General features: G+C 48.0%; 1 protein-coding gene across 13 annotated transcripts in view; it reads left to right on the top strand.

Moving 5' to 3' along the window:
- TDRD7 (tudor domain containing 7) overlaps nt 1–13,549 on the top strand; it is a 113,661-nt gene that overhangs the window by 98,625 nt on the left and 1,487 nt on the right. For 10 of the 13 annotated variants that reach the window (XM_038401541.2, XM_038401551.2, XM_043515379.1 and 7 more), the window contains one exon: nt 4,506–4,666. The exons of the other annotated variants lie outside the window; for them this stretch is intronic. In XM_038401541.2, coding sequence (XP_038257469.1) covers nt 4,506–4,666 — 161 coding nt within the window. The remainder of the gene's footprint in view (nt 1–4,505; nt 4,667–13,549) is intronic. 13 annotated transcript variants of the gene reach the window in all.

Raw genomic sequence — 13,549 nt, 5'->3', positions numbered from 1 at the left:
AAGCCAATGAGATTTTTGTCAGTCATGAGATTTTTTGCCTTAGCAGTATCTGCAGAGTCAGCTGTAGCGCCCTTTTGAGTGCAGTGCTCATGCATTGGTATGTTAGGCGCCACCGGCCCTATGCCCTCTCAGTTCCTTCTTACCACCTATGATGGCTAGTCGGAGCACCTTTCCCTTGCCTCGCAAGGGCTAGTTTCTTTTTCTTCAGTCTTTGAGACTTAAGGCCTTGTAAATAGTTTGTTTATAGTAGTTAGTTAGTAAGTAGTTAAGTAGTGTAGTTAAAGACGGAGTCCCTGTGGGGCATGCTCCAGTCTCTGGGTTTTAAGCCCTGCTCTGAGTGTAACAGGTCTATGCCTATTAGTGACCCCCATATCAGCTGCCTCAAATGCTTGGGGGAATCACATGTGAAGAAGTGTCATATCTGTAAGAACTTTCATCCCAGAACTCAGAAAGAGCGAGACATCCGTTTGAGGGCCCTCCTCTGGAGGGCTGCTCTACGCACAGCATTGGAACCTTCCCGGATAGACACTGCCCTGAGCACCTCGGCCTTGGCACACAGCACACCCCCTGGCACCGGACTCTGCCCAGTACCTCTCCCCGGCACCAGTGCCTCAGAAGAGGTCGAAGAAGAGTGACTCCCTAGCACCGAGCAAGAAGGGCAAAGGACCCAGTTCAGGCCGACAGCCCATACCGGAGCCAGATGGGGCCCCCTCTCCCCAAGGGATCTGCCACTGGCTGCAGGGAGCAGTAAGGGACCCAGACTGGTGGCAATGCTGATGCCTTCCCAGGCTCTCCTGGTTCCCAGAGAGCAGAGGCCTCCAGTAGCATTGCCCGCACTGCATGCATCTCTGGTCACGGCAATGGCTCTCTGTGAGGGCAAACCAGCCGTAAAGACCCCCCAGAGGGTGGGCAAATGACGCCGGTCTCCGGAGACAAGACGACATTCTCCGTCTCCATGCCCCAGGTCTCTGTCTTCTGCAGGGCGTCTTAAATTGCTGGCACTGTGCTCATGGTCTCCGCCCTCCCGACGCAGGTTGCCTAGAGGAAGGCACCGGTCACCATATTGCTGGCACCAATCATCCTCCTGGCAGCTGTCTCCTCGACACAGATCTCAGTCTCCCAGACGATGGGAGTAGTACCCGTTGGTACTGCAGTCTCTATTGCAGTACCAACCCCAATACCCCCCCCCCCCCCGGCTCTGGCACCAATGCTCCTTGAGGCACCGGTCTCCTGTGGCAACAGTTAGCCAAAAGACATGAGCTTTGATGGCCCCTCCGTGGTCACTGGAAGGTGTTTCCTCCAGTTCAGGAAGGGAATTCAGCCCTTTGCCCCGCGACAGCACCTGAGGCTGTGTTGACCTCCACAATGCTGTCATGGCAGCAAGGCCAGTAGCTGACACGGTGGCCCTACTGGAGCGCCTGGGGCATGCCACTGATGCCTCAGTCAGTCCATTCCTTGGCTGCCGCCTTAGAGCATCAGGCAGTGGTACCAAGTTCGGTGAATGTGGCACACTCAGAGGCCAGGGTAAAGGAGCAAGTGCCCACCCTGAAACCCTTTTCCTCCATGGGCGATGATCCCTAGGGGCCTCCCACAGTGATCCAGTCGTCGTCCTTGTCCTAAGATGAGGCAGTGGAAGGTCCCTCCCATGTCAGCCCACCGGATGGTTTCAAAGAACATCAGGCCCTGCTTCATAGGGTGGCTACAAACTTGGGCTTGGAAGTAGAGGAGATGACTGACCAGGCGGACACCCTGTTCAGTGTGCTCTTGGCCTCTACCCCCACCCTTGTTGCGCTACCAGTACATGATGGGGTTCTAAAAGTAGCAAAAGCCCTTTGGCAAACTCCTCCTTCCATTCCTCCCTAAGTTTGAGGCCACCTTCTTCCATAACTCCAAGAGGGCTGAGAAAAAGTATTTCATCCCGGCCAAGGGGTTCAAATGGGCTCACTGGTCGTCTTGTCAGCCAAAGAGAATGACAGATGGGCAAACCAGTTTATTCTTGGGAGGTCAAAGAGGCCAAGAGGCTGAATCTTTTTGGGAGAAAGATTACTTGATGGCTAGCCTTCAGTTCCAGGTGGCTGACCACCAGGCTCTCTTGGGGAGGTACAGCTTCATCTTATGGGACTCACTGCCCCAGGAATTGGGGGCCCTGGTGGAGGAGGGTTTGACAGCTTCAAGGTGCTCCCTCCAAATGGTGTGGGACATGGCCGATTCAGCAGCTAGCATGGTCGCGTCAATGGTGGTCATGACGCACAGCTCCTGGCTTCAGACCCCTGGCCTGTCTCAGGAAATGCAGACCTCGATCCAGGACCTTCCCTTTAATGGGAATGGTCTCTTTGCAGAACAGACTGACACTCTCACAGATCTTGGGAGACAGGCCAGTCCTCGCTTAGAGACAGCCCCCCAACCTGAAGCAAATACTCATCAGCAACCACACAACAGAACCACTAACCCAGGAACATATCCTTGCAACAAAGCCCATTGTCAACTGTGTCCACATGTCCCCTGAATAGATACCATCATAGGGCCTAATCACATCAGCCACACTATCAGAGGCTCGTTCACCTGCGCATCTACCAATGTGATATATGCCATCATGTGCCAGCAATGCCCCTCTGCCATGTACATTGGCCAAACTGGACAGTCTCTACCTAAAAGAATGAATGGACACAAATCAGACGTCAAGAATTAAACATTCAAAAACCAGTTGGAGAACACTTCAATCTCTCTGGTCACTCGATCACAGACCTAAGAGTGGCTATCCTTCAACAAAAAAGCTTCAAAAACAGACTCCAAGAGACTGCTGAATTGGAATTAATTTGAAAACTGGATACAATTAACTTAGGCTTGAATAGAGACTGGGAGTGGATGAGTCATTACATAAAGTAAAACTATTTCCCCATGTTATTTCTCCCCCCACCCCACCCCCCACTGTTCCTCAAACATGCTTGTTAACTGCTGGAAATGGCCCACCTTGATTATCACCACAAAAGGTTTTCCTCCTTCCCCCCCCTCCTTCCTGCTGGTGATGGCTCATCTTAAGTGATCACTCTCCTTACAGTGTGTATGACAAAACCTATTGTTTCATGTTCTCTGTGTGTGTATATAAATCTCCCCACTGTATTTTCCACCAAATGCATCTGATGAAGTGAGCTGTAGCTCACGAAAGCTTACGCTCAAATAAATTTTAGTCTCTAAGGTGCCACAAGTACTCCTTTTCTTTTTTTGCAAATACAGACTAACACGGCTGCTACTCTGAAACCTCTTAACTGATCACTCTCGTTATAGTGGGTATGGCTACACCCATTTTTTCATGTTCTCTGTGTATATGTATAGAATCTTTTGACTGTATTTTCCACTGCATGCATCCGATGAAGTGGGTTTTAGCCCATGAAAGCTTATGCTCAAATAAATTTGTTAGTCTCTAAGGTGCCACAAGTCCTCCTCGTTCTTTTTGCTGATACAGACCAACACTCATACCGGCCAAGACACACATTTACCTGTCTTCTTTCTGAAGCCTCATAAATAGGAAGAGGAGTGCAGATTGCATGCCCTGGACATCAAAGGGCGTTTGCTTTCCACATCAACAGGACTAAGCCGTTTCCTAAGGCAACACATTTGTTGCGGTGGCAGACAGGATGAGAGGTCACCCAGTGTCTGCACAGATGATTTCGTCCTGGATCACAGCCTGCGTCCATTACTTCTATGACTTGGCAAAGGTGCCTCCACCAGCAACCGTGACTACCCACTCAACTAAGGCGCAGCCTTCATCAGCAGCCTTCCTGGCCCAGGTGCTGATTCAGGATATCTCCAGGCCATTACCTGGTCGTCTGTCTACATGTTTGCGTTTCATTATGCGCTCACCCAGCAAGCCCGAGATGATGCTGGCTTTGACAGAGCAGTGCTGCAAGCTGCATGGCTCTGAACTCCGACCCTGCCACCAGAGATACTGCTTGTGAGTCACCTAGAATAGAATCAACATGAGCAAGCGCACAAAGAAAAAAAAACACGGTTACCCACCTTTTGTAACTGTTCTTTGAGATGTTACTCATGTCCATTCCATTACCCACCCTCCTGCCCCTCTATCAGAGTTGCAGGCAAGAAGAAACTGAGAGGGTGTAGGGCTGGCGGTGCCTAATATACCGACGCATAGGAGTAGCACTTGAGAGCGCTACAGCCGACCCTACGGACACTGCTAAGGCAAAAATCTCCACCGTCCACGCATGTGGGCGTGCGCACGCCTAGAATGGAATGGACATGAGCAACATACCTACCTTTCATAATTATTATTCTTTGAGAACTGTTTTTACCTCACCCACCTGCTCTTGAATTCTTATTTCAATTTTTTGTCAGTCTCAAACAAAAATGTTCAGTTTTTTATTCAGTTCTATTGTCTTCCATTCTTCTAGTTAAAGCATTTTCTGATTGCATTCAGTTTGTGTGAATCATACTTTAAATCTACCCTTTGTTTTCTTTTTTCATCCTTTTTTTTTTTAAATACCATTTAGGTGGCACAGGGTGTTAATAAAAGGAATTCTAACAAATGGGTTGGTATCAGTATATGAGTTGGACTATGGTAAACATGAGCTTGTCAGCATCAGAAAAGTACAGCCTCTAATGGACATGTTCAAAAAACTACCATTTCAAGCTATAACCGCTCAGCTTGCAGGTAGGTCACAAGTATTTGTAATTATGTTGGATAACATTTTCTAAATAATAGAAGGGCATCAAGTGGGTAAGAATATTTGGCGTATAAAGCTATGAGGATAGTGGCATAGTGTACACCTAAATTTTATATTAAGCATTTTGCAAATTTACAAAATAATGAATAGATTAGAATTGTTTTCATTGGTTTTTATTCCACCCTTCATCTTTGTACCAGAAAGGTTAGTAATTGTTTTATTACTACTGTTTTAAAAAAAATTAATCTCTGAGAGAATTTGTATTAGCCACATGTTATGAAACTGAAAGGCACCTTAATTTAACTTTCTCAGCAGCCACATTCCAAGCAATATGAAATGTGGGGCAGATGAAATAGTAGTCCTATAAGTGACTTCTAGAAGGGAGAGTGGAAGAAGGGAAATAAAATCTACGTTTTCAGGTCCTTTGATGTAACAAGAAGGCCATGTTTATATAATTTCTATTAACTGCAAAGCTTTTGCTCTCATTGTCCATTATACTCTCAAACATCTTTTTAAAATCTAAGCAGGAGAGGAGGGCAGATTTTGGATTTGTGGAGGGCCAACAATCATTTTTTTTTGTGCCCTGCCTAAATGGAGTTTATTTAGGTGAATTTTAATTTTCTCTTTTTCTCTGGTTGCTGATCTCTGGCATCTAGAGTATTCAGTAATATTACTATTTTCTCAGTAACTATCCAACCCATTCTTCTCCACCAATTTAGAAGTACAGAACTTCTTCAGGGAAGCACAACTAGTGCATGAGTGGAAATAAACAACGTTTGCTTGCCTAAAAGTGAATGTGTTGTTTTTTCCTTTCCGCCTTTCTTCTTCCATTTCCAACTCATTCTATAACCCTCACCATTTTCTCACTATTTGCTTCATTACAGTTGCTTCTTTCTCCTCCACTTCATTTGAAAAGTAATAGCCCAGACTTTCAACTGTGCCTAGTATGTATTGGGTGCAGTCAGGCACAAAGGCACAGTTTGTGAGTGTCCAGTCGTAAAGCTGGTTCTCCACTGGTCTGTTCTCTCATGTAGCTTAGGGTGACCTTGAGACTGCTCTAAACTACTCCAGCTGGCTATGTTGCCAAGGAGCTGAGGTGCCCATAGGGTTACTGTTGGAGTGCAGCCACACTCTGGCAATCCCCCTGCGTTGGGTTGTATATGATCCAGTTGAGCATGTCCCTATGCTATCTAAGGAGTCTTCTGACATTGAGGAATTTACTAGGTAGTTAGTTACGCCTGCACTGTGCGGCCAGAGCAGGAGCTGACTATCTAGATCAGCATTTCCTTTCCTCCCATTCTTCAACAGTTGCTCTTTTCTCCATTGTGCTCTCTCATGCAATACTGTCTCTTTTGCATCCCACATTATCCTCTTGTTTCCATGCATCATTACTCTTCTCTGTACTTGTAGTCTACAGTTTTCTACCCCAAACCTTTCATGTATCTTCTGTCAGTGGAATAGGGCAGTTGCTACAAGAGTGGGAGATGGGTTCCTTGTCCTCCATGTCGCTCTTCCTGTCCCTCAAAGAGGGGAGATTATGGCTGTTAATACTGGTGATGCAGCATGCCTCTTCTTACTGACTCTTTTTGATCAATTACATGCTGAGCTGGCTTTCCTTACAACAACTGGCAGCTCAGCACAGGAGCTAACTCAGCTGCAGGGAGACAACTGTTGTCCTGGAGGGAGCTCACAGTAGTCCTGTTTGCTGTGAAGCTGCCTAGGTTGGGATGAGGGGCAACATCCCCTCAAAAAGTGTGTGGACCTTGATCTTTGCAACCCGCAGCAGGCCCAAGTCATGGCATGGTCTAGGAATTACTTTAGACTTACAGGTCAGTCACAACAAACTTCTAGTAATAGTAGCTCATTTAAATTTTGAAGTTACTGTTAGGCTACAAACTTTCAAAATGCAAGCCAAGATGAGCCTAGGTAGTTAGAGGTCTCCAAATTACTGAGTACGAGGAACGTCGTACTAGGCTTCATGGGCCACAAAGTGTAGCCCTGGTGACCTGCAGAGATTTCATAAAAAATAAGCGAATAGTGAGGTAATGTGCTGAACTCATCAACAGCTGTGCAAGAGCTTAGGGACAGTCAGCAGGTAACCAGTCTATACTAACACTTTTAGGGTGGCTTCTTCCCCATCTTCTCATCACCTGAAAGCTAGGTGCATAGTGCTGAGTGCCACCGAATGCATCATTGCTGAATACTACTGCTCATCTCCTCTTTACTATGGAGCCACCTTGGGATTCAGACAAGTGGCAGACATCTCATTAGATGGTGTGGTTTTAGAGGTGGAAATAAACTTTTATTCAGAATATTTTTACAATTTTGCAACTACTAAAATACAAGGCTGCTATAAGATATGTCACTTCCCCAAGCCAGAGGGTCAATGAATCCTGAAGAAGAGGCCAGTGAGCAAGTACCTGTCCCTCTTTAAAGTGCCTTACTAGGAATGTTCTTAGATATGTGTAAAATGTTCAATAATCACATTATCGAGACCACTGCTGGCAGTTATTCAGAGTCAGTGCACTTGCCTTTCTCTTCCAGAAATGTGGATGATCACAGGTGAAAATAATGCATACTTTTTTTAGACCCCCTTTCTACATGCTACCAAGTTCTTTTTCGAGTGTTTGCACATGTCCATTCCAATGTAGGTGTGTATGTGTCCCAAGTACAATTGCTGGAATTTTTTCCTTTAGTGGTATCCATTGGGTTGGTTCCAGCACCTCCAGGTGCCACTCAGTCATAGCACTGCTAAAAGGGGCCCCATCGAGCCCGTGTCCCTTCAGTTCCTCCTTACTGCCAGTGATGGCTGCTGGAACTTGCCTTGTTGCTCAGGCAATCTGACCTAGTGGTTTTTCTCCTTTTTTGTGTATATAGTTCTTGTAGTTTCATTAGTTTGATAGTAGCAATAGTAGTTTTAGTAGTTGGTGTGTTTTTGGATCCCTCCACATTTAGTTGGCAAGGCTTGTCCACTCCCCAGTGCTGGGGCATGCCTCGGTCACCGGGCTTCAAGCCTTGCGCTTCCTGCGGCAGATTGATGCCATTGAGCGACCCACACTAGAGCTGGGTTAAGTGCTTAGGGGAAGCTCACAGAAAGGACCGTTGCCATATCGTAAGGGACTTAAAACCCCGCACCGCAAAAGACTAGGCAGTGAGATTGAGGCCTTCTCATGGAGGCAGCCCTGAGACCAGCATTGGAGCCACGCTCGGACTTGGCACCAAGCACCTCAGCTTCAGTGTGGAGCGTGCCTCCTGCCAGTCGAGAAGCCCAGCACAGGTCCTCCTTGCCAGTGCCTAAGAGGCACCGTAAGCACCAGGAGAAGTCGTTCCTTGGTGCCAAAAGGAAGCAGGCAAGAGAATTGGGATAGAGCGGCCCAATGCAGGTCTCGCACTCTCTCCCCAGCATCTACCTCTGTCAGCCCCAGCATCCATGCCAGCTCTGCATACGCTAACATGGGAAGTACCATCCTCCAGCAGGCCGTGAACTGAGCAATTCATGGTACTGTCAATCCTGGAGGCATTTGCAGCTGCTAGAGACTTGCTCACATTGCCTGTGCCAGGGTCTCCAGAGATCCAGGACTTGGCACTGCCAGTTCCAATGAGCAGCAGAGAGCCATCCCCGAGCTTTCACATGGCACCATGACCACTCTGTGGGGAAAATCCCCTCTAATAGCCCCAGCTTCTCCACGGCACCAGTCATTGGTACCGAGAGGGTTGGCTAGCTTGAGCACGGTCACTGGGTCTCATAGATTCAGCCCTGGCTCCCTGTTTTAGTCTTGCGAGGGCAGGTGGGCTCTGCCATAGATCCCAGCTTCAGCTTGTGGCTTCTGCCCCGCAGCAGCACCGGGGCTCAGGGATTTAGTACAGGGCTCAGGGTTGCAGCCCCGCAGCAGCACCGGGGCTCAGGGATTTAGTACAGGGCTCAGGGTTGCAGCCCCGCAGCTCCTGGCTGCTGCCCCACCGTGGCACCAGGGCTTGCAGCTCCCGGCTGCTGGCTTTAGCTCTCTGGCTGTTGCCTGGAGGGGACATTGGGTTCCAAGCTTCAGCCAGGGGACCCCACTGACCCCCTGAAAGGGCTCACAGCCCCCCGGTTGAGAACCGCTGGCCTATGAGACCATGGGGACCAACACCCATGCGATGGCCTTTCTGGAACCTGTGGGGATTTCCTCTGGGCCAGGGCACTGTCTTAAGGCATTTGTACTCTGTGGTCTCGGAAAGTAGGGTGTCTCTGGTACCACGCTAAGAGACATCAGACCCAGACTGTAGTGCCGAACCTCAAGAGCAGGTTCCGCAGGTCTCGTTCAAGACAGAGGAAAGGGCAGAGGCCCCTCAACCAGCTTTAGCCTCCTCCTCTTCCCCGGATGAGGCGCTGGTGGCTACTGGTGCATCACCACCCCAAGATGACCACAACGCTCACCAGGACTTATTAAAGCGGATGGCCTTGAACTTGGTATTCAAGCCAAGGTGGTCGAGAGGTGACACACTGCCTATTAGACATCTTGTCAGGGGACCAATCCCTCAAGAGTGGCTCTACCCCTTAACTAGGCAATCATGGATTCAGTTAAGGCGTTTTGGCAGACCCCCGCTTCTCTCGGTCTATGGCTAAACACACACAGTGAAAATACTTGTGCCAGCTAAAGGGTATGAATTTCTGTTCTCTCATTCTCCTTCAGGATCCCTAGTGGTGGCAGCCACCAATGACCAGGACCATCAGGATCAAGCGCCCAAGGCAAACGACCCCAAAGAGCTGGACTTGTTTGGCAGGAAAGCCTATTCGACGGGTGGGCTATAGCTTTGTATAGCGAACCAGCAAGCTTTGCTAGGTCGTTATGATTTTAATATGTGAGAGGTGATGCAAAAATTTAAGGACATGCTTTCCCAAGATGCCAGTAGGAGTTCTCTTCATTTGTTGAAGAAGGAAAGACAGTAGGCAGGCAGCCTTAGCCTCCACCAATTCTGCGGCCAGATCAATGGTCACTGCTGTTACCATGTGCAGGAGCTCGTGAGTATAGTCCTCAGGGTTTCCCCAAGAGGTGCAGCAAACCCTCCAGGACCTCCCATTCGAAGGGTCCTTGTTCTTTTCAGAGCAGATAGATGCCAAATTGCACAGACTTAACGACTCTTAAGGTAACCCTGAAATTTCTGGATCTGTATACACCAACAGCATCCAGAAGACACTACAGGCCTCAGCAGACTGGATGCTGTTTTACACAGCTTCTCAGACAGGAGCAGTGGAGGATGAAAAACAAGGGGTTTGGGTTTAGATCCCCCAACCTCCTCCTCGGGGCCTATGCATTCTGCCCCTAGACATGCAGGCACCTTGAAGCACTCGTTTTGACAGGATGCTCAAGGATGACATTTCAGTCCCCTCAATTCTGGACCCAGTTACCCTTTGCTTTCCAGCCAACTGTCCCTCTTCCTCAATGGAAACATATTACCTCAGAAACGCAATAGAATTAGGTTACACCTGCCAATTTTTGTCCACTGTACCTTTCCATCCATCCTCCCTTGTCTCTCTTCAGGGACCCTTCTCATGAGCAACTATTGGAACAAGAAGTCCAATCTCTCCTTTGGATGGGAGTCATGGAAGAGGTTCTGCACCATCTGTGGGGATAGGGGGTTTATTCCCATTATGTCCTAATCCCAGAAGCCAAGGGGGTGTGAGGGCTCAGACCAATCCTAGATATGTGGCTGCTCAAATGCTATCTCAGGAGATTAAAGTTATGCATGGTCTCCTGGGATTCCATCATTCCTTCGCTGGATCCAGAGGATTGGCATGCTCTCCTTGACCTAAAAGACACATACTTCCACATATTGATTTTTCCAAAGCCACAGAAGGTCCCCGAGATTTGTGAAACAGACTCAATAATTTGTGGTTCTGCCATTCAGGCTGTTGGATGCCTCACTGGTCTTCACCAAATGTATGGTGGTAGCAGCGGCCTTCCTCAAGAGAAAGGGAGTTCTCCTTTTCCTATATCTTGACAACTGACTAATCAAGGGCCAGTTCAGAACTCACGTGGAATCTGGTATCCCCCTCATCCATTCGACCTTCTAGGCATTGGGCCTATTAATAAACAACCAGAAATCCACCGTTATCCCTGTACAAAGGCTAGAGTTCATCAGGGTGGTCTCAGCTCCCTCAGGATTCTTTCTGTTCAATCTCGACCCTGATAAGCTCCCTCCAGGTACTTCCAATAACCATAGTCCGGATATGCTTGAGCCTTTTGGGCCACATGGCATCATGCACATATGTGGTACAACACATAAGGCTACATCTCTGACCTCTCCAGGCCTGGCTGGCCAAGGCGTAGTCACCCTCATGAAATCCTAGATTCATAGATACTAAGGTCAGAAGGGACCATTCTGATCATCTAGTCTGACCTCCTGCACAACGCAGGCCACCTAATCTCACCCACCCACTCCTATGAAAAACCTCACCCATGTCTGAGCTATTGAAGTCCTTAAATCATAGTTTAAAGACTTCAAGGAGCAGAGAAGCCTCCCTCAAGTCAATCATGCCCCATGCTACAGAGGAAGGCGTAAAACCTCCAGGGCCTCTCCAATCTGCCCTGGAGGAAAATTCCTTCCCGACCCCAAATATAGCGATCAGCTAAACCCTGAGCATATGGGCAAGATTCACCAGCCAGATACTACAGAAAATTCTTTCCTGGGTAACTCGGATCCCATCCATCTAATATCCCATCTCAGGGGATTAGTCCTATTTACCCTGAATATTTAAAGATCAATTACTTACCAAAATCCCATTATCCCATCCCATCATACCATCTCCTCCATAAACTTATCAAATAGAATCTTAAAACCAGATAGATCTTTTGCCCCCACTGCTTCCCTTGGAAGGTTATTCCAAAACTTCACTCCTCTGATGGTTAAAAACCTTCATCTGATTTCAAGTCTAAACTTCCTGGTGGCCAGTTTATACCCATTTGTTCTTGTGTCCACATTGGTGCTGAGCTGAAATAATTCCTCTCCCTCTCCTGTATTTATCCCTCTGATATATTTATAGAGAGCAATCATATCTTCCCTCAACCTTCTTTTAGATAGGCTAAACGAGCCAAGCTCCTTAAGTCTCCTTTCATAAGACAAGTTTTCCATTCCTCGGATCATCCTAGTAGCCCTTCTCTGTACCTGCTCCAGTTTGAATTCATCCTTTTTGAACATGGGAGACCAGAACTGCACACAGTATTCTAGGTGAGGTCTCACCAGTGCCTTGTATAATGGTACTAAAACCTCCTTATCCCTACTGGAAATCATATGGACATGGTACTTATCATTCCATCTGAAGTTTTTGACCCACTGACTTGGTGGGTGAACCAGTGTAGGAGTACCTTTTTTGAGGCCCCAACCATCCATATATCTGGTCTCCGACACCTCGGCGCTATGTTGAGGAGGCCGCCTAGGGCATCTCAGGACTCAAGGCCTGTGGTCTCAAGAAGAGCTCTCACGCCATTTCAGTCATAGAGCACTCTGGGCTGTCCCCTTGGTCTACCAGGCATTCTTAACCCTCATTGCAGACAAGGCAGTTTCAGGTCTTACAGCCAATACAATCGCTATGTATTACATCAACAGGAAGAGCAGAGTGCATTCTCTCTCTCTCTCCTCCCCTGCCCCCCTTCCCCCCCATACCAGGAAGCAGTCTGAAACTGGGAGTTCTGCATTAACACTCAATCTACCTAGAAGCATCTTACCTGCTGGATACACAGAACTAATTTGTGGATCGCCTCAGCAGGTCCTTCTCCATTCACCATGAGTGGTTCAACTGGACATTGCAAAAGACATCTTCCAGAAGTTCAGGACTCCCCTTAGACCTGTTCTCTACCCATAACAACAGGAAATGCCATCAGTTTTGCTCCTTGCAGGACCACAGCCCAGAGTCCCTTACAGACGCCTTCCTGTTGACATGGATAACTCATCTGTATTACACCTACCCCCCTCACCCCCCCCATTCCATTTGTCAAAGATTAAGTAGGATTGAGCACGTCATCCTTGTAGCCCCAACATGACTGAGACAGCACTGGTTCACCACCCTCTTACGCCTTTCAGTAGAGCCTCCAATCTGGCTCCCATTGTATCCATACCTGATCACCCAGGATCCCACGGTCAGCTGCTCCACCCAAACCTCATCTCTCTTCATCTGACAGCCTAGATTCTTCATGGCTGAATCCTGAAGAGCAAGCTTGTTTGGAGCAGGTTCATAGACTCCTACTAGGCAGCAGAAAACCCTGCACCAGAGCAACTTACCTGGCAAAGTGGAAACGATTCTCCACCTGGTTCCCCCTACACAGTCCTCACTGCAACTTATTTTAAACTACCTTCTGCTCTTGAAACAACAAGGTCTGGCCCTTCAGTCAAGGTCCACCTGGCAGCCATTTCAGACTTCCATCCTAAGGTCGACAACAGATCAGGCTTTTCGCACAGAATGGTCGTCAGTTTCCTCAAAGGCCTGGAGAGGGTGTTCCCTCATCTGAAGGACCCAATACCTCCTTGAGACCTAAACCTCATCCTGTCAAAGCTGAGGGACTTGCCCATTGAGCCACTGGCAACATGCTGACTGTTGCATCTCTCCTGGAAAGTGACCATTTTAGTGGCCATGACTTCAGCCAGGAGGGTTTCGGAGATCTGAGCCCTCACATTGGAACCTCTGTATGCAATCTTCAAATAAGATAAGGTACAGCTGTGCCCACATCCAAAGTTCCTCCCAAAAGTGGTCTCACAATTCCACTGCAGTCAAGCAATTTTTCTACCAGTATTCTACCCTAAGCATATAGAGAAGAACAGCGCCTATACTCCTTGGATGTCAGACGGGCCCTGGAGCTTTATATTCAAAGGACCAAACCATTCCGCAGATCAAC

This window comes from Dermochelys coriacea, chromosome 5 (assembly GCF_009764565.3).
Source record: "Dermochelys coriacea isolate rDerCor1 chromosome 5, rDerCor1.pri.v4, whole genome shotgun sequence".
NCBI classification, from domain to species: domain Eukaryota; kingdom Metazoa; phylum Chordata; order Testudines; family Dermochelyidae; genus Dermochelys; species Dermochelys coriacea.
The sequence above is the reverse complement of the archived record's forward strand: the minus strand, read 5'-3'. Positions and strand labels throughout refer to the sequence as shown.